General features: G+C 42.4%; 1 protein-coding gene across 10 annotated transcripts in view; it reads right to left on the reverse strand.

Moving 5' to 3' along the window:
- Nucleotides 1-20952, reverse strand: part of AFF3 (AF4/FMR2 family member 3) — a 618492-nt gene that overhangs the window by 104368 nt on the left and 493172 nt on the right. For 6 of the 10 annotated variants that reach the window (XR_004352729.1, XM_032652347.1, XM_032652345.1 and 3 more), the window contains one exon: nucleotides 474-514. Coding sequence is in view for 9 of the 10 variants with exons in the window: in XM_032652347.1 (XP_032508238.1) it covers nucleotides 474-514 (41 nt within the window). In the remaining variant the exon portion in view is untranslated. The remainder of the gene's footprint in view (nucleotides 1-473; nucleotides 515-20952) is intronic. The other 4 variants (XM_032652346.1, XM_032652348.1, XM_032652344.1 and 1 more) reach the window with 1 other exon arrangement.

Genomic DNA, 20952 nt, shown 5'->3' on the forward strand with positions numbered 1-20952 from the left:
GAGTCAAAAGTCAGGCACGCACAGCACCATGAATTGGGTTCCGTGCATAAAGTAAAGTTCGAGAGAGAATCGCATCGGAAGACAGACAGCTCTCGGGGAAATGATGTGGAAGAGAAGTCTGAAGACAACACCCCAGAATAAATGAAGTACTTATTGTTGAAAAATGAGCTTAGATCTCAACCAATTCCGAAGTTCAGAATTTACTGCACCATTCAGGACTTTCCCTCCAAGTTTCCTGTCTCCTGTTTCATTGTACAACAAGGGATTCTTCATACTTTCTATGAAATACAACAAGGCGATTTTTGCAGTAATAAACTCCACACATGCATGACAAATTGAAGCATGCAAAATGTTTAACATCCCAGTTCACAGATACTTTAGGGACAAAATCCGATTATGAATTATATGCCACAGTAAATAGGGCTCAATGTTTCATAAAGCAATTTATAGTTCATAAAAATGACAAAATGTACCTGTCAGACAGAGCGTGGAGAGCCGTTCTCTGGGCTGCCTGCTGGAAGAAAGGGCAGAGATGTTTATTTAATACGCTGACTTTAAAATTATGTGCTCCATCAATACTTAAAAAGAAACCCTGTGTCACCCACACTTCTGACAGGTGGCCAAATATGAAACTACTAATAACACAGTAGGGAATCCTCTCGTGTTAGGAAACGCATATTTCTGAAGAGTTAAGGGAAGCCCCCATGGGTCACACTTGCCACCAGGGGGTGAGCTTGAGGAGACTGGACATACTGCACAGGTGAGGTTGGACAGGTCTCAGGAGACGTGGTACTGATCAGAGCTATTTCACTTTTACTTCCGGAATTCCCTTGTACCATTTGCTTTATTCTACTTTCCTGTAAGGAAAAGATCTGTCTTGGTTCCTCTGCAGCTTCTTTTCCTACGCAGCTATAATTTCGGATCTGGTTTTCAGATTTATTGATAAAGCATCACAGTTGGATACTGGAACATTGACGCGCTATGTGATGGTATCAGGAGAGTGCTGCTATGTTTTAGACACAGGAACATAACTGTGGCGATGTTTTTATAAAGAGTCTTTTTGAGATTCATATTGAAATACTTATGAATACAATTACACGATGCTGGGGTTTCAAATGATACAATTGGAGGGAAGAGAGGGTAGGTAGGCATAGAAATGAAATGAGATGGCCTTGGGTTGATCACTGTTGAAGCTAGGTGACAAGAACACTGGGGGAATAGTATAGTATTCTGGGAATTACTGTGTGTTTGGAATTTTCCATAATATAAAAATTAAAAGAAGAAAGGAAATAAGAAGGCCTCCATTGCTCCCTCAGATTCTCCCAGTTTTGCACTCACTTTCCTTTCGTCGTCTGTCCTATTTTTTTGTCTGTTTGCCTTATGCCGCCAAGCACTCTGAATCTACGGAAGGCAGAAAAAGACTTCTCTGACTGAGAAGTCATGATTGGGAGGGGATCAAAGCATGGCCTCGAAGACCAAGGCTTCCTCAGGACGCACGTAGGAGATAAGGAGCGTTCAGAGTCAGTCTTCACCTTGTACGTGACATATGTCAAATTGACTGTTTACCAGGGATACCAATGTTTCCCACGCTATTCCTCATTACAGGTGGGTGGCAGACAAAATAGAATCTTCAGATTAGAGAAAACGACACATCAGAACCATTATCTCTATTACAGAAAAGAAATATACCCTTGGCGATGGTTGCATATCCTTGGATCATGCAGTCAGACCAACACTTACTGAATTCCTACTACATGAAGATGATTGCTCTGGGGTCTCAGAGGGAAAAAAGCCAAAGCAGAAGTGGTCACTGTCCTGGACAAGCTGAGTCCCCAGGTAGGGAGTCAGAAGAGAGGTCCAGGGATGACTGGCAGACATTTATGAAGTAACATGCAAATAAACAGATGAAGGTAGGACAGAGCTAGGAAGGGGCAGATGTGAGCAGTGACTAATGGCTGGCGGATCTACAGCTCCTCAAACAGGGTGTGGAGCTGTTAGCAGGCGCTCTGGAAATACCTGCAGAGTAAACATCAACGAATGAATCACTTAGGAGATCCTCCCCGCTGAAATGTGGTCAGGCGAGAAGAAGCACTGGTGGTCCTGGACTAGACGGCGGAGGAAGGGCCTGTCCAAGCCCCTGGCAGTGGTTCTCACCTGGGCTACCCTCCCCCCAACCCCCGGAGCATCTGGAATTGAGTGTGTTTCTGCGTGTCACACTCACGAGGGGATCACTACTGGCATTTAGTGCCTGGCCCCAGGGATGCTAACACTTTTCAAACGTCAGGAGGGTGCCCTTGTACAATCAGGAACTGTCCCCTTCAAATAACAAGGGTGTCTCTGTGGACATGCGGCAGCAAAGTAGCGATGAAAGGCAGATCTGAAAGAAAGAACCCAGGGAACATGAGCTCCTGAGCCTGGCACCAGGATTGGAAAATAAATTAGTAAGAGAAACTTAGATAATTCCACAAGGGATGCAACCACAGTGAGTTAGGAAAAAGCATAAAATCTGTTCAACAGGGAATTGAGAGTCTTACATTCTGGGACAGGTTCTGCCTTACGTTTATATTATGGACCTGGAGTCTGGTCCTCGACCCAGGTCTCAGTTTCCAAACTACCCTTTCCTTCTCCAAAGGGAGGCTGAGGGAGCCAGTCAAGGTCTAGGCTACTGTGGACAATCCAAGGGGCAGGGGTCCCCTCCTTCTTCCCTGGATTCCAGGGAACGACAGCCCAAGTGACCTGGCATTCTAGTGTCACATGATTCGTTCAAGATAGAGAAGAAGAATAACTACAGTGCTTTCTCTTTGCGGGGACACCTGAGGGAGTCGAATGTGGCAGGGGGAAGAGGTGAGAAGCCAAGGAAGGCCTGGACAGCACTCCCTGCCCTCTCCTCTCTCTCCTTTGTCTGTGCTCTCCCGAGGGCCACTCCAGGAGCAGGTTCACGAAAAGCACCCAGCAGGTGACAGGCAGCTGTCATTGTTCCCAGGTTCATCTCCTAAAGCGTTCTCCCTTACTCAGCAAGATGGCTTTCCACTTTCGGCAGTTATCCTTGAAAAGAACTTCACTCTCTAGTAAATACACAATGTGTTTGGCTAAACATACAAAAAGTATTTGGAACTCCCCAAAGGAAAGATGGCATGTATTATCAGCACAGTCTCTCATCATCTCAGCAGGAGGCACTGGAGACAGACTCCTGGAATAACAAAAATCAGGAGATGTGACTAAAAGGTCAATAGGAATCTCTCACACGGCACCTGAATTTTCGTCCTGTCCTGGATGTCAATTTTTTTTTTTTAAGTCTATTGATTCTCTTCTCTCCTGCCTGCAAATACTTCCCACTGACTTTTGTGATAAGGAGACACAGCGCTTGTTGATGTGCAGTCTATAAGAAGATGATTTAAGAAGCAAAAGCAAAGCAAAACAAACCCAAAACAAGAAACTCAGATGCCCGACCATCACTAGAATGCCTGTGAATTGATGCATCCCAGGTGGTGGTACCTGCTGGGAATAACTCCATAGGACTGACATCGGTGAGTCCTCTAATGTAAGCTGAGTTGGAAGCTGGGAACAGGGGCTGCTTTCCTTTAGCTGATGGACACGATGCTGGGACCAAAAGGGCCTTCTGGGCTTAGACATCATGCATCTAGCCAGTCACCAAGCAATGTCTTTCTGTGACCCTCACCCTTCGATCTGCCACACGACTGCCTGCACCGCTATTTTTAATGCCTGCTTTTGATTGTTCTATTTAATCTGTTGTTATTCTACATCATTCAAAACTTTACAGAGGAGGACTCATCATCCATCAAAAAGGAGATGAGAATATATTAAATGTTTTAAATAACTCCTTGAGGAAAAGAACAAAACTTAACGGCATTAAAATTGTATGTTATATACCAAAGCAAAGACCACCACCACCAACTTTTTCTTACTGTCTCCTCTCTTAAAATAAACTTTGGCTGTTGCATACTATTTTATTTTACTGTTGGGAAATAATAAAATAAACACTGGAATTAAATAGCAGAGAAGAAAATTACTGAGGTGACTCACGATTGAAACCTGAAAAACTACTCATAGAAAACTAGATGAATTGCCCAATTTCCTTCTTTCAAGACTTGTATGTTAGAGCAACCATACTTCTCTTTCTAAATCATCATCTCCTCTTGTGACTTTTTTATTCAGTTCTCAGCAAAACAGATTGAAGCCTTAAGACAATGCATCACTGATCCTTCCTGAGTTCATTACTCATTCATGAATGACTCTGAAGGGTAAGTCTGTGAGACAAAACAAGTTTTCTGCCAGAAATAATTATTTTCCAGGTTCTCTTTGAGGGATGACATCTTTTCTCTGTCTTTATTACAGCAAGCTGGGTGCTTGGGAACCTAATCAGTAGACTTGCAGGTTTCAACATACGCTAAGTGAATTACCAGTCACAATCTGTTATTGAAGGCAAATCAAAGAGGAAGTTAAGTGCCCTTACTGTAACTGGGTCGAGCGTAGAACAAGTTCATGGATATTGGAGGGGAGAAAGCAAAGGGAAGAGGCTAGAATTCAGAGAGGTCTTAGCATAATCCAGTTTCTTTCTTAGTTGATAGAAACAGAAATACCACGTGGACAGCTCCATAAAGCCAACTGCTGTACCTATCAAGTGCAGGGCCTGGGCTCTGCTTGGGTGACAGTCAAAGCGGACAAAGCTTTTGCCACATTGTACTTGGAGTCTACACGTGAGCCAGACATGAAAAATTAAACACACACAAGCATTCTAGATCCTGGATCTAGACAAGGGCTATGACCAAAGAGGACAGAATGTGAAGGGACCTCATTTGGAATGAGTGCCCAAGGAAGGTTCACTAAGGAAGGGGTAACAAAGCTGCCACACGGAGGGTAAAGAAGAGTTACTGAATGAGAGAAGTAGGAATGGGGAAGGAAGGAAGGGAAAAGTGTTCGGGAGCAGAGGCCCAAGGCAGGCCTAGATCTCTGGTCAGTGGAGGAACTACAGGAAGGTTGCTGTCGGGGAGGTCAGTGAGCAGTGGGGACAGTGGCAGGTCCCAAGGGCTTTGGAGGTCAAGTTAAGGATTTTGGACATTATCCACAGCAATAAGAAGTCACTGAAAAGTTTACATGAGGGGAAGCTGGGTGAAGGATATATGGCAGCAGTCCCCAACCTTTTTGACACCAGGGACTGGTTTCATGGAAGACAACTTTTCCAAGGACCGGGGGCAGGGGCGATGGTTCACGAGGTAATATGAGCGATGGGCAGCGATGGGCAGCGATGGGCAGTGGCAGATGAAGCTTTGCTCGCTTGCCCACCACTCACGTCCTGCTGTGCAGCCTGGTTCATAACAGGCTGTGGACCCCTGATGTATGGGACCTGCAAAGAATACAAAGTTGTATTCTTTGCAACTTCTGGTGAATCTATATAATTTTAAAAAAAGGGCTTCCCTGGTGGCGCAGTGGTTGAGAGTCCGCCTGCTGATGCAGGGGACATGGGTTCGTGCCCCGGTCCGGGAAGATCCCACATGCCGTGGATTGGCTGGGCCCGCGAGCCATGGCTGCTGAGCCTGCGAGTCCGGAGCCTGTGTTCTGCAACGGGAGAGGCCACAACAGTGAGAGGCCCGCGTACCGCAAAAAAAAAAAAAAAAAAAAAGAGTAGGCAGTGAGGCAATATGACCCACGCTTTTATTTTATTTATTTATTCATTCATTCATTTATTTATGGCTACACTGGGTCTTCCTTGCTGCGCGTGGGATTTAGTTGCGGCGAGCAGGGGCTACTCTTTATTGTGGTGCACGGGCTTTTCTTGTTGTAGAACATGGGCTCTAGGTATGCGGGTTTCAGTAGTTGTAGCACGGGGGCTCAGCAGTTGTGGCTCTTGGGTTCTAGAGCGCAGGCTCTGCAGCTGTGGTGCACGGGTCCAGCTGCTCCACGGCATGTGGGATCCTCCCAGACCAGGGCTTGAACCCGTGTCCCCTGCACTGGCAGGTGGATTCTTAACCACCGTGCCACCAGGGAAGCCTCAACTTACACTTTTCAAATTCCCTTCTGGCCTTTGTGTGTTGAATGGATTGGGGCAGGAAGGGGCAAAGTTGAAGGTCACCTGCAGTGATCCAGGAGAGAGAAGGGCACGGTAGTGGTGGAGATGGAGAAAGTTCATGCTACATTTTGGAGGTAGGGTTGAGGGAACTGGTGATTGATTGAACATGGGAAGTCGGGGAGGCGTCAGGAATGAGTCCCAGGTTCCTGGCTTGAGCACCTTGTACAGATCGAGAGTCACTGATGGGCAAGACGGGTGCAGGAGCAGGACAAAGGCAGAGTTTAGGTTTGGGTGTAAAAAACTCTACTTTGAAAAGACACATACACCCCAGTGTTCACAGGTGCATTATTTACAACAGCCAAGACATGGAAACAACCTAAGTGGCCATCAACAGATGAATGGATAAAGAAGATGTGGTATGTATATACAATGGAATACTACTCAGCCATAAAAAAGAAAAGAATTTTGCCATTGGCAGCAACGTGGATGGACTTGGAGGGCATTATGCTTAGCGAAGTAAGTCAGATAGAGAAAGACAAATACTGTATGATCTCACTTATGTGTGGAATCTAAAAAATACAAGAAACTAGTGAATATAACAAAAAAGAAACAGACTCAGATATAGAACAACTAGTGGTTACCAGTGGCGGGGGGGGGGGTGCGCATTACAGGGGTGGGGAAGTGCGAGGTACAAAGTACTGGGTATAAGATAGGCTCAAGGATGTATTGTATAACATGGGGGGAATATAGCTAATATTTTGTAATAATTGTAAATGGAAAGTAACCTTTAAAATTTGTATTTCCAAAATGCTATGATCTCTCCCCCGTTTCCCAAAAAAGTTTGGGTGTGTGAAGTTCAAGTTGTTTAGGGGAAGTCAAGTGCGGATGTTAAACAGACGGTTGGATTTGAGATTAAAGCTGTTAAATGATAATTAAGTACACAACATCCATATGTTTTTGACAAATGACAGTCATAAGAAGAAGACAGATGGCTTGATTTTCTGGATCTACATTTTGCTATTGTTCTAAGAGAAGAAGATCCAGGAGACAGATGGTTAGAACACATCTTTGTTTCCGTGCTCCATGTGGGATTGACCTCCATCTCTGGTTTATGACACTGACAGTCAAGGAGGTATCACTGCAGCAGTGATTGTAATCACATTGCTTCACCTGTGTTAGGACACTGTCTCCACATTTAATTACCTGAATAAATACTATCACAGCTAATCTTACTTCATTTGTGTTTTGCTGTTATTGGAAGAAGGCTGTGAAATTTATATGGACACACCTGTCTTTCTAGGAATTCTGGCTGGTGAGGCCTTACTTTTTTCTTGTCATTCTTCTTCAAGTTAAGACTTGTTATTTATTAACTTATTTCCCTGTTTAATTTCCTTCTACCTCTATTAGCATATTTTATGTTTCGTTAACTTTTATGCTGTTGTTTTTCATTTTGGTCCCAGTTGATGAGTGTCTGAACTTTTTATGTTGTGAGCATCCATTTGGTGCTTTACAACCCATTTAGGAACATTTGTAAGACAAAGGAAAGAGTCTATTTCTGGTCTTTTTTTTTTTTTTTCTCAGTCATGAGTACTTTTCGGATTCCTAGAAATGCTGTCTGGGAAGCATTTTGTTCAGTGGACTTTGACCTTATCCAGTACTCTACAGGGGTCAGGCAGAGTCAGGGAGGACAATATAATTTATCATCCAAATAAGAATACTTCTATCCAAATAAGAACAGTTCTGAGAGTGAAAGGGGATGCTAACCCGGTGGGAGTCAGGGACAAGGGGAGAAAACCCTGCTTTTTTGGGGTACAATGTATGGTCAGTTCTAATAAAGATGAGTCTACAAATATAAACAAGATCAGGATTAGAGGACAGAAATTCAGGGGCTGAGGAACCTGCCAATAATGAAAGCAAACAGCTGAACGGGGTTCAGCTGTGGACAAATCACTGCTACTCTTGGTGTCTCTTTAAATCAAGCCAGCGCTTCTGTTCTCTCTCCAGTTCGTCCTCTTTCTCTTTTGAGTCTGCCTACAACCCAAGGTCCTTTTCATGAAGCCTCGACCGCTCAAGCTCTTGTTGACCCTCTGCTCTCAGAGCTCCTGGTCTAGAACATGGATTAGCGCTGGGTTCTCTTCTTTCCTGGGGAGCTTGTCATCTGCTTCATGGAAATTTTAGTCTTGGCTAAAAATTCAAGTTCCTTGAAGATCACTGAAGGCGGAGATCCCAGCTCATCCTCCCTCCGCCGGAAAGAGCTTCCTGCTGACGGACGGCACCTGCCGTGTGATTCGCCAGTAGGACATGAGTAGGTAACTTCCGGTGATAACAAATGTTACTATCTGCCATGGCTCCAATTTCAGAGCTTTGTTGAAATACATTTTTCCCCCCTTAGCTGTATATTCTTTCTCTATTTTACTATCTTGAAAAACTAGGGTACACATTTCTCTTTAGAGAAATTTTGACTGGTTGCTTTATTTTAACTGTGTGGCTTAGATTTGCATGTGTCTACCAGAAATTTGATAAAGACTATAACAGACATTTATTAGTACCTAGTATATCCTATGGGAAGTGCTGATTAAGGTCGATGACACCAGATGGTTTGCTGGATAACATTATCTCATAATTCGGATTCCAGTTCCAATTGACTGATTTGGGGGCACTATTTGAGGTTGGGGGCTGCCCAAATTTGGCAACTCAAATCTCCTGAGAGGGATTATTAAAGGAGGCACTCTTGTCTTCACTGAGCACTTCCAGGACATTTTATTCTAGAGATAACACTATGAACAATTGGTGACATCTACCACGTGGCCCCTTCTGCTTCCAGGCCCTGGAGGCTTTTGCCATCAAAACAGAAAACTCGGGGGGCAGCCGCTACGAGCTAGGAGAAAGAAGGGAAGGTGTGGGGGTGGTGTGAGTACATGCCCTGGGGGCTGTCCCTCACCCACAGTGATTGATGTCAGAGTCCTCCCAGCAGGCCAGGGTCCCACTGAGGGTATGGACGGTATCAGGCACCCTGAGTGATGGGCCATACTGACTGCCATGAGGGCAACATTATGGGTCAGAGGATCCCAGTGGATTCCTGGAGGATGTCTGTGCACCAGGGGTAGCTGGTGTGGGGGTGGTAAGAGGTCAGTCTGAAGTGGGCGGGTGGTGGTAGGAAGATCCATGGCCGTGCATGAGGTTATTAGTGTGGGTGCTGGGAGGGAGAAGTGAGCTGGGTGACATTCAGCCCCAGTATAGGTCCTGGGGAGCAACTTGTGCTTCAAGAGCTGCGGCATCACTGTCCCATGGCAAGTAGCTTCTTCTACCTGGTCATCTGGACACTTACCCCATAAAGGACTGGACTTAGGGAGGCTAGACACCAGCTCCTTGAGAATAGGAAGTGGGTACCAGTTACATGACTGAACAATGTTTGGGACAAGGTCTAACCAATAGCACAAGGCACATAAATGCTTGACGAATATAATGTCACTAGGTGACCAAGCCATAATGGTGCCCCTCCTGAATCCCTGAGGGATAACGGATTAGCTTTTATCTCATTCATTCATTCAATTTGGTCTCATTCCAGAAACGATTTGTGTCAGAGGATGGGACAACCGGGCTTTGGTCTTTAACAGATTCTAAAGTTTATTCGAGCTTCTGTTAGTACAATTACACATTTTTTAAAAAATTATTATTTTTAAAGAAATGAACAAGGCAGTCTTTTGCTTTTAAACAGGCATCACCCTTCAGTTACCAATTACCCTTTTAGATAAGAGGATCTGACAAATCTTTGCTGAACGATTATTTTGTTAAAAATCAAAATGGCACTCTCTATGCACCTGCTTCCTTATAAGAAATTCACTTCTTTCCTTATGGCATTTTTCAGTAAAAGCTTCTATCGAGGTACTATATAAGGGACTGTTTTACTCTATGTGACCCCTGCTGGGCAGGTGGTAAATTACTAATCTTTCTCCTCTCTCTGCCTCCTTCCCCCCTCCTTACTCTCTCCCCTAGATTGCCAGCTCACCATTCTCACTTCCTCCTCTGACTTCTAGATCTATTCTTCTATCATTAGCTCCTTGCCTTTGCTTAGATAAATCAGTTTTCTGGCTTCTTCCTGTACTCCTCTCCTTTTATTACCTAAATAAGCCTAAAAAAAGTTCCAGCAATGTAAATAAAGAACATTTCTGGGGAGAAGGGGAAGAGGAGGGAGGGAGGGGGGGAGATGTTAAGATGTACAGTTTAATGGTTTTACACTAATATCTATTTATAGTAATATAAATTCTTTTTTAAATTGAAGTATAGGTGATTTACAACATTGTGTTAGTTTCAGGTGTACAGCGAAGTGATTCAACCATATATGTATATATAAATATATACACACATATGTATATATATATTTTTCAGATTCCTTTTCATTATAGGTTATTACAAGATATTGAATATAGTTCCCTGTGCTATACAGTATATCCTTGTCGTTCATCTATTTAATTTTATTTTTTTTAATTTATTTATTTTATTTTTGGCTGTGTTGGGTCTTCGTTGCTGCGCGCAGGCTTTCTCTAGTTGCGGCGAGCGGGGGCTGCTCTTCGTTGCAGTGCGCGGGCTTCTCACTGTGGTGGCTTCACTTGTTGCGGAGCATGGGCTCTAGGCATGCGGACTTCACTAGTTGTGGCTCGCGGGTTCTAGAGCACAGGCTCAGTAGTTGTGGCATGTGGGCTTAGTTGCTCCGTGGCATGTGGGATCTTTCTGGACCAGGGCTCGAACCCGTGTCCCCTGCCATTGGCAGGCGGATTCTTAACAACTGTGCTACCAGGGGAGCCAATCTATTTTACATATAGTGGTGAGCATCTGTTAATCCCATACTAGTAATTTCTCTTTCCCCCCTTACTCTTTGGTAACCACAGGATTGTTTTCTATGTTTGTGAGTCTGTTTCTGTCTTGTAAATAACTCATCTGTATTATTTTTTAGATTCCACATATAAAAGATATCATATAATATTTGTCTTTGTCTGACTTACTTCACTCAGTATGATAATCTCTAGGTCCATTCATGTTGCTGCAAATGGCGTTATTTCAGTCTTTTTTATGTCTGAGTAGTATTCCATTGTATATATGTACCACATCGTCTTTATCCATTCATCTACTGATGGACACTTAGGTTGCTTCCATGTCTTGGCTGTTGTAAATAGTGCTGCTATGAACATTGGGGAGAATATATCTTTTCGAATTAGAGTTTTCACCTTTTCCAGATATATGTTCAGGAGTGGGATTGCTGGATATATGGTAACTCTATTTTTAGTTTTTTAAGGAACCTCCATATTGTTCTCCATAGTGGCTACACCAATTTACATTCCCACCAACAGTGTAGGACGGTTCCCTTTTCTCCACACCCTCTTCAGCATCTATTATTTGTAGACTTTTTAATGATGGTCATTCTGACCAGGGTAAGGTGAGCTGATACCTCATTGTAGTTTTGATTTTCATTTCTCTAATAATGAGCGACGATGAGCGTCTTTTCATTGGCCTCTTGGCCATCTGTATGTGTTCTTTGGAGAAATGTCTATGGAGATCTTCCGCCCATTTTTTGATGGGGTGGTTCGTTTTTAAAATATTTTCTATTAATCTACTTTAGCATTTTTGTCTACTGACATTAAGATATTGGAACAGAGGTTTTGGGAAGTTGGCTTGCTCATGGTCAGAGTCGGTAAGTAAGGGAACCAGGCCAGTGAAGTCCCACAGAGCACCCCGGTCCTGCCTCTGCCGGGCTGTGGACTCTTCAGGGCAGAGATTGAAGCGAAGGGGACCAGATACATTTTGGATTCTGCCAATCCCAGCCAAAGAGGACTGGTGGGATGATGAGCAGATGTAAACAGACACGGGGGCAAAAGCTTCCTCTGGGGATGCTAATGCAGAAGCAGCAAGGAGTCGTCTCTTAGATGTTTGCAAAGAAGACAGGACGGCTTTAGGTTTTTGAGACTAATCTTGATTCTTCAAGCAGTTTATAGGCAGAAGCATATGGGTCATTTAGAGCTTGCCCGAAACTCCCGGGGAAGAATTCTTTTTACCTCCAGGGCTCACTATGACAGGACTACACATGTAAAGGAAGTGCCTGCCTGAGTCAGGTCTGGTGCTGTCGGATGAAGGTGAAAGATCCGAGCTCGGCTGTCAACTCTCGGATCTGTGAGAATGGCAGAAGCTTTTGGATTCTGGGACAGAGCGCTGGCAAGGCAATAACACCTTCCACGTGAATGAGTCCGTGTGTGTGCGTGCATGTGCTTGTCAACTTCACAATGAAAGCAAACAAGAAGGACCAAAGAATGACAGCTGAGCTGCCTGCAGACAGGCTACAGGTAGTGCATGGATTGCAATTCCTGGTTCTTGGGAATGGGAGGCTAAATTGGGAGCGTGCAGGGTGATGCAATCCAGGCCCCGCAGGTTCTACGTGGCTGCCTGACTTTCTGGCCTGCTCCTCAGGGCTTTGGTCAGCCATACGCCCCTGCAACTCTTCTCACAGTGCTATTTCAGTACAGGCCAGACTTTGAGCACAGCCAGGATGACGCTGGCCCAGTAATAACTCTCATCTTTGGCAGAGCAGGTGGGCACCGGGACTGCTCACTCCCCACTTTGGTGGGTTTGCCCAGTGCCTTTTGGAGCTTTTAATAGAATCCTTACTTTACCTTCATACAATGCTTTGGTGGAGTCCCATTTACTTTTTCTTTCTTTCTTTTTTTTTGTTTTTTAAATTCCAGCAGTTTATTAGGTTAGCGGTAGGTTTAATTCAGCAGCTATATAGATGTTATCCAGAGACCCGATTTGTTCTGTGTTTACATTGTCAACGTCACTCCTCAGTAGGTGGTTGGTTCTTATGAATGCAACCAGAGCCCAGGTTGTGGAATACAAATGCTACTTTGTTTTTGCATAAAGACAAGATGCAAGTCACATAACTATTTTGATAGTTTTGTTAAAATCATGTAACCTGTGCATGAAGAACGAAAATCTACCAAAATCTAAGTCTGGCTTTCTGTTTTCACAAAACATCTCTTTTAGTCAGACAAAGTAGCAATATTTGAAGGTAAAAATAGGTTTGTCATGGTTAGGTAAGAGTCTCATAATTGCACTTTGCAAACCAATTATATAACGTTAAGAGAAAAGCTGAAGCGATTCTGATTGTTTTATTATTGGTATTAGGATTTTCACATTTCAAGTGACCACTGCTTGATGGTTTATACCTGAAAATGTTTTCACATATAACATGTAATCACACCCTCTTCCTTCAACTGCCTTGGACTTCTAAGAATGAAGTCCAGGTAGAAAGGAGAGGTACCCAGAAACATGTTGCTGTATCAGACCTCCACAGATAGAGATTCTGGCTAACCCACACTGTAGCACTTTTCTATGCGAAGAGGACCATGTCTGGTGACATTTCAGAAACCGTCTGGTCTACTTCTTTGTTTTTTGATCTTCTTGGCTGCACCGCGTGGCATGCAAGGTCTTAGTTCTGTGACCAGGGATCGAACCCATGCCCCTTGCAGTGGAAGTGCGGAGTCTTAACCACTGGACCACCAGGAAAGTCCCTGGTCTGCTTCTTGTTTCACTCGGCACAACTTGTTGGCTACAGATCTGGTCAGGATGGAACTGCAAGTGCCCAGGGGCACTGAATTCCTGCAAATGATTTTGCTCCAGTAGAAACAAAAGGTTAAGATAGTCTCCTGAGAAAATCTGTGCTTCTGAGATAACCGGCCCCACTTGGAGAAGATTTGGAAAAACACAAACACAAACAAAATTTTCCGAGTGCATATCTGGACCAGGTACCTGAATGACTGCAAGTAAATCCTTTCCTATATGAAAGCCCCCAAGCCTGGATACGAGTGATAGCACAGACTCCAAGGAGCATCCAGTCTTGAATGGTTACAATTCTGCAAAAGCTACTGAAGAAAAAAACCCCATAAAAGTCGCAGGACAAAGGGCTATTCCTCTGAGTTAAATAGCAGTGTCCTCCGGAGGGAGATTTCCACTTCCTCTGCCAACCAGCAGCCCGGCTGGCAGCTGTATTTGAGAAGAGCATGCCTATCCAATAATGGTACATGGCCCTTCTTCTGTTTTCTGAATGGAGTCTATTTTGGTGGTACTGATATGCACAGTTAAAAAAGCCTGGCTTAGTTTCCAGAATGTAGCTTCCTCTGAATTCTTCAACTTAACAAAGCCATGATTCTCCGTTTTTGTGTTAATTGCATGTTTGCCCAAATTCAGTGGATCATCTCCTAATTTTTATATAATATTCTCATTTTCCAGATATCCACTGAGGGTCCTCAGATTGAAATTAGTCACGTCCTATGATCCAAGCTGAGTGGACACAACTAAACCTCCATCAATCTCAGGTCCCCAGAGGAGGTCTGAGAAAAAAAGTGAGGAGATGGGGTTGTGAGCCGTTGTATATCTGTGCTCTGTGACATTTAGGTTTGCTGACCATTTCAGTTTTGGAAATGACAGTTGATTAACATAAAAAAAGACAACTACTTTTTTGTGTATCTCCACCAATGCCTGCGCTTCTCACAAATGTTTATAAAGAGTGGCATGATGTAATAAAACTGGCCTTCTTAAAAGAGTTTTGCATTTGCCTCTGGTGACAGTAAAATTTTATTTATAAAATATTACTTAAGTAAGCTTTAGGGCTGTTAAATAAACCAAGAGGCAAAAACCTCCTGTTGAACATTCGTGTTTCACTGACGGTGCCTGAAGGGTTGAATTATGATTACTTCACCCACATGACAAAGATCTGATAGTTTTCAATCAGCGTTATTGTGCTGTTTCCATATTAGAAAGAAACCAACTTGTCAGTATAATTAAACTGGATAGGTAGCTTAGGTTCAACATTAATGCAGGACAAAAAATTTAAAAAACACATAAACTACTCTTTTTTTTTTTTCTATTTTTGCTGTTAGGTTTAATATATGTAATATATACTTTTTTGTATAGTCATTGAGAACAGGGCATTTCCCAGCATTTAAAAAGTCCTTTAGATTTTTGCGGTTAAATTTTCCTAATGAATATTATGAATGTGTAATTCATCAAGACCAACAAAGCCAGCGTCTTGCACAATATTTTACATTTAGTAGGCATATAAGATTCTTCTCAGAATGACTCCTTTGGAAAAATGTTTCAGCTCTTGTTGGCTACAAATCCCATCTATGATATAGTTCATTTCTAATGTAGGAGAAACTTGAGTTTGGAGCTCACCCCTCAAACCTGGTCCTGATTACTGCTTCAACTCCTGTTTATATAATTCTACACAATTTTGGCAGGATTCAAGAGCACATACCAGGGTGTTGGCTTTTATGAATCTCCTGGGATGTGAATGTCAAGCTGACTGGATGAACTCTGGCCACAAATCCCAGACAAGCACAATGACTCTATTTATTCAGACTTGGCCGCCTGAATGCAGATTGACTCTGTGGGTAATAAATTTTCACAGGCCAAGAACTTCAGCATCGACCAAGCTGATTCTGAGAAGAAAAATACACCCAGGGAAGTGGAGCTGGGCTGCAAAAACCTCCTATATTTTTATTTCACATCTGCATATCATTCAGCTAATACATCTGGTGACGGATGGACACGCACTGCTGATGGCTTCAGAGGTTCTTCTGAAAAGCTCTGCTTTCTGTTATGCAATTGTCATATTAAAAAGGAACAAGGAAAAAAATGACCAGCGGCCATTACAATTGGCAATCTGCTTTTAATATTACACCCAGAGCTGATGTTACTTATCCAGTGACCTCTACGGTAAACAGCAGAAAATTGAGATGGGAGTGTTCCTTGTGCTTCTTCTTAAGAAACCAACGTTAACAAAAGGCAGTTAAGAACTGCAATTCAGTGCTCAGAGCCATCTCACCACCTATAATCCTGACACCTTGATAAGCGAAGCTTTAGAGTCACTCTAAGAGGACCGAGATTCTTTTTGAGGGACATGATTAGTACTCCATGCATTAAGAATAAGAAAAGAAGTGGCTCTTTGACTTGCAGATTTATGCTAATTACCTGGATATCTTATTAAATGAATTGTGTGTTCTCCAAATATTGACTGGGGATTAAAAGGTAACTTTTCTTCATTGTGAGAAGTAAATGATGCCAGTAGGAGAATTTCCCTCTACAGATTATATCCCAGGATCACTGCCTGTAAAATTAAAACTGTCAGTTTAAGTGGATAAACCATGCTCATTTAAAGAGAAAAATGTAGTTATATAATTAAAATGAAAAGACTGCCTAATACGTACGGATAATGTAATTACTAGAAGCTGCAGGCACATACACAGCCATTTAGTTTGGATCCCTTCTCCTTACTTCCCTGTGCTTATGTATCTGTCATCTCTGAAACACTGGGTGCAGTTGACATGATCTTAGCTGCTCCTTGTTGAGTGTCTTATTCACGTGGCCCTGTCCTCATGCCTTAGTGGTAATAATTTCATCTAGATATTTGCTGTGTCCAAGCTTACCCTCCTCACTTGAGAGGCAGAACTCATTTTTTTTAAATAACCTTAAATCTGCCTTTTATTTAATTTTTTTGGCTGCGCCAGGTGGCATGCGGGATCTCAGTACCCCGACCAGGGATCCAACCCGTGCCCCCTGCAGTGGAAGCATGGTGTCTTACCACTGGGCTGCCAGGGAAGTCCCAGAACTCATTTTCTTTTTTTTACTAAATGGGAAGATAGGCAATATAATTCATTTCTCCCTTCCAAATCCATTTAAAAAATGGCTTGAGTACTTAGTACCTTCAGGAATCATTTTGTCTTAAATCTTCTAACTCCTTTACTTTCTTCCAAAGAAACACTGGTGTCTAGAATTGTTAAAACCAAGAGCCACAGGTTTTAACTGGAGATCAAACCAACTGCCACACATATCTTGTGTCCTTCCTTCATTTACTCAGACACAAAATCTGATTCTCAAATCATTTGTCCTGTTTCTAGTTTGAACCTCATCAAGTATGAAAATTATAGGAGCAAACATGAGATTACGACTCCATTTCCATTAAACCTCCACATTTTGTAAACCTGGTCACAATCCTAGCTCTAGAGGTTAGTCAAAATGCTACAGTTTTTGAAAGGGAAGGCTGTGAAGAAATGCACTCTCTTGGTTTTGGAGGCTTCTGTTTGAGATAACTTCTAGAAAGTTATAACCTCAATATGGCTTGGTATGAAGCACATTTAAGAAGTGACTATTGACATTTCTACAGAGATTGGATAAATGCTTTTCTCCTAAATACGTAGGTGATTTGTGTATTTATCTACAGACAATTTTTGTCCTTGGGTCTATGTTTTTTTCTTCTTTGTCAACACTTTTGATCTTTGGATAGGACTAATTTGAAAAAAAAATCAGTGTTTAATTAAAAAAAAAAAAAAGGGAGACCCAAAGTCATCTTTGATACTGGACAACAGACAGCAGGAAATACTCTCAATTCAATAACTGTGCATCATTCGTGCATCCATTCAGCAAGTATCCAGCACCTCTGCTGTGCCAGATACAGTTCCTACCCTCAGGAAACTTCCAGTCTGGTTGGTTGAGATACTTAAAAAAGTAAACATAATACACAACTAAAATTATGATGAGACCTAAGAAGAAAGGTTAGGTTATTGTGACGTGGACTAACCACGGGTCCAAGTTAGATAACTGGAGACTCCCTGATGAAGTGAAATTTATGCTGCACTTCCAAGATGAGTAGGTATTAATGGGGCAAAAATCAGGGGGGAGAGGCCTATGGAGGGCCTGAGGCAGCTGAGTTTGGCTTGTTGGAGGAGCTGAAAGAAGACCCATGGGGTGGAAGTACCATGAACCATCTCAGTGTGAAGTGAAAGGGAAGCCTTGAGTGAAGCCAGCTGTGTAGGGTACCGTCGGCCAACTACGGGCTCTGGATTTTACCCCAAGTGAAATGCGAACCCATTTAAGATTTTAGACCAAGGAATGACTTGATCTGATTTTGATGCTCTGACTTGATCTTTTTCAAAAGATCCCTGTGAGGAAGTTGTATTATAGAGGGGGGAGAAGAGAAATATGCTGATTTCTACTGGACTGGTTTAGACTAGCCAGGATGGAAAGAGGTGGATGGACTAATATTTGTGAACGTATAGGGATTAGAGATAAAATTAACATTTGAGTGAGGAATAGGGAGTCATCAAGGATGAGCCCGATGTTTCTAGACTTAAACAACTGAGTGCCTGGTAGTTCTAGGTTTAGAAATGGTAACAGTCACAAGAGGAACATATTTGTGTGTGGATAGGTAGAGGGGTGGCAAAGACCAGAACTCCAGTTTGGCACAACTTGGAGTTGAAATGCTTGTGAGACATCCAACTGGAAAAGTCAAATAGGTCTGTGGTTAACAAGAGAGTTCTGAGCTGAGGGTATAATTTTAGAAATTGTAAGTATATAAAAATTGGGGCTTCCCTGGTGGCGCAGTGGTTAAGAATCCGCCTGCCAATGCAGGGGACACGGGTTCGAGCCCCGGTCCAGGAAGATCCCACACGCCGCGGAGCAACTAAGTCCGTGTGCCACAACTACTGAGCCTGTGCTCTAGAGCCCACAAGCCACAACTACTGAGCCCATGTGCCACAACTACTGAAGCCTGCGCACCTAAAGCCCGTGCTCTACAACAAGAGAAGCCACGACAATGAGAAGCCCATGCACAGCAACAAAGACCCAACACAGCCATAAAATAAATAAATAAATGTATTTAAAAAAAAATTGAAGGTCATGGGAATTTATGAGATCATCCAGAGAGAGACAGAGAGGACGTGGAGAGGGAAAATCAGAAATGCTAAAAGATTCCAACATTCAAGATTGGCTGCAGGAGGAGCAGTCAGCAAAGGAGTCTGAGAAGACACAGCCAGAGGGGCAAGAAACAAACCAGGAGGGTATGGTATTAGACGACTCAATAAAAGTGGGGTAATTAACAGTTTTCAATGCTGTAACTCTTCTGGTGAGACAAAGGACTGAGAAGAGCCTGGTACATGTGCTCTGCAGACCCACTGCGGTCACTGGTGACCCAGTGAGTGGTTCTGGTGGAGAGGAGGGGCAGAAAAGAGTCAAAGGAGTAAGTCCCCAAGTAACTGAGAGGAAATGGGACAAACTTTTGATAAGAGGAAGGCAGTGTCCTCTTATAATAGGGGGGAAGGGAGACAATGAGTGAAGACAAAGGTAGTTGTGTGCATCTGGTTACAGGAAGATGAGGCTTCTCTGTTAGATGCCAGTCAGCATGGTACGCAATAGGGAAGTAAAGATGAATAAGACACAGCATCAGATTCAGGTCGCTCACTCAAGAAATCAGGAAGACAGATAACTAAATCTCATATTATCAATTCTGTGATGGAGGTAGTTACAGGATACCCAGGGAGAAAACTCATAAAATGCCATCACCAGTGAACTGCTGTGAGTTATGTATATATAATGTAATACCCAGAAATACCACTAAAAAAGCTATACAAAGAGATACACTCAAAAATACTATAGATAAACAGAAATGAAATTCTACAAAATGTTCCAGGAAGCTACAGGAATTCAGGACAGAGAAAACAGAAAATTGAAAAAACAAAGAGAACAAACAGAAGACGAAAAATAAAGTGGTAGACTTAAGCCCTAACATAATTAATTATCACTAATGTAACATTACATTACATTAATTAATATTAGTTAATCACTTTAATTATCAACTAATAATTACACTAAATGTAAATGGTCCAAATACATCAATTAAAAGACAGAAATTGGCAAAGTGGATATGCTGTCTGTAAGAAACTCACTTCAAATACAGGTAGGTTGAAAGTAAAAGAATGGAAAAAGTTATATTATGCAAACATTAATCAAAAGAAACTAACAGTGGCTACACTGATATAGGATAAGGTAGACTTCAGGGCAAAGAAGATTACCACAGTGGAACATACGTAATTATAAAAGGTCAATCCACCAAGAAGATGTAGCAATCCCAAATGTGTGTGCACATTTGGGATGTAGTAATCCCAAATGTGTTTACAGTTTACAGCTGTAAAATATGTGAAGCAAAAACTGATAGAATGGAAAGGACAAATAGACAAAACCACAATTACAGTTGGAGACTTCAACACTCCTCTCCCAACAATCGATAGAGCAACTAGACAGAAAGTCAGCAAGGATGTAGAATATCTCAACAGCAACATCAACCAACAGGTTCTAACTGACATTTATAGAACACTCCACCCACCATCAGCAGAATACACATAAAACATATACCAACATAGATCATATCTTGGGCCATAAAAAATACTCAATGCATCTATAAAAATTGAAATCATACAGGATGTGTACTTAGACCACAATGGAACCAAACTAGAAATCAATACAAGTAAGATCACAGGGAATCTCCAAACACTTGGAAATAAAACAACACACTTCTAAAAGCATCAAAGAGGATGACGTCTCACTGAACTGAATGGCAATGAAAATACAACATACAAAAATTTGTGAGATGTGGCTACAGCAGTGATGAGAGTGAAATGTACAGCACTAAATGCTTATATTATAAAAGAGGACTGGGCACATACCCTGAGAAAACCATAATTCAAAAAGAGTCATGTACCACAATGTTCACTGCAGCTCTATTTACAATAGCCAGGACATGGAAGCAACCTAAGTGTCCATCGACAGATGAATGGATAAAGAAGATGTGGCACATATATACAATGGAATATTACACAGCCATAAAAAGAAACAAAACTGAGTTATTTGTAGTGAGGTGGATGGACCTAGAGACTGTCATACAGAGTGAAGTAAGTCAGAAAGAGAAAAATAAATACTGTATGCTAACACATATATATGGAATGTAAAAAAAAAAAAAGGTCATGAAGAACTAGGGGCAGGATAGAAATAAAGACGCAGACGTAGAGAATGGACTTGAGGACACGGGGTGGGGGGAAGAGTAA

Source organism: Phocoena sinus, chromosome 13 (assembly GCF_008692025.1).
Source record: "Phocoena sinus isolate mPhoSin1 chromosome 13, mPhoSin1.pri, whole genome shotgun sequence".
NCBI classification, from domain to species: Eukaryota; Metazoa; Chordata; class Mammalia; order Artiodactyla; family Phocoenidae; genus Phocoena; species Phocoena sinus.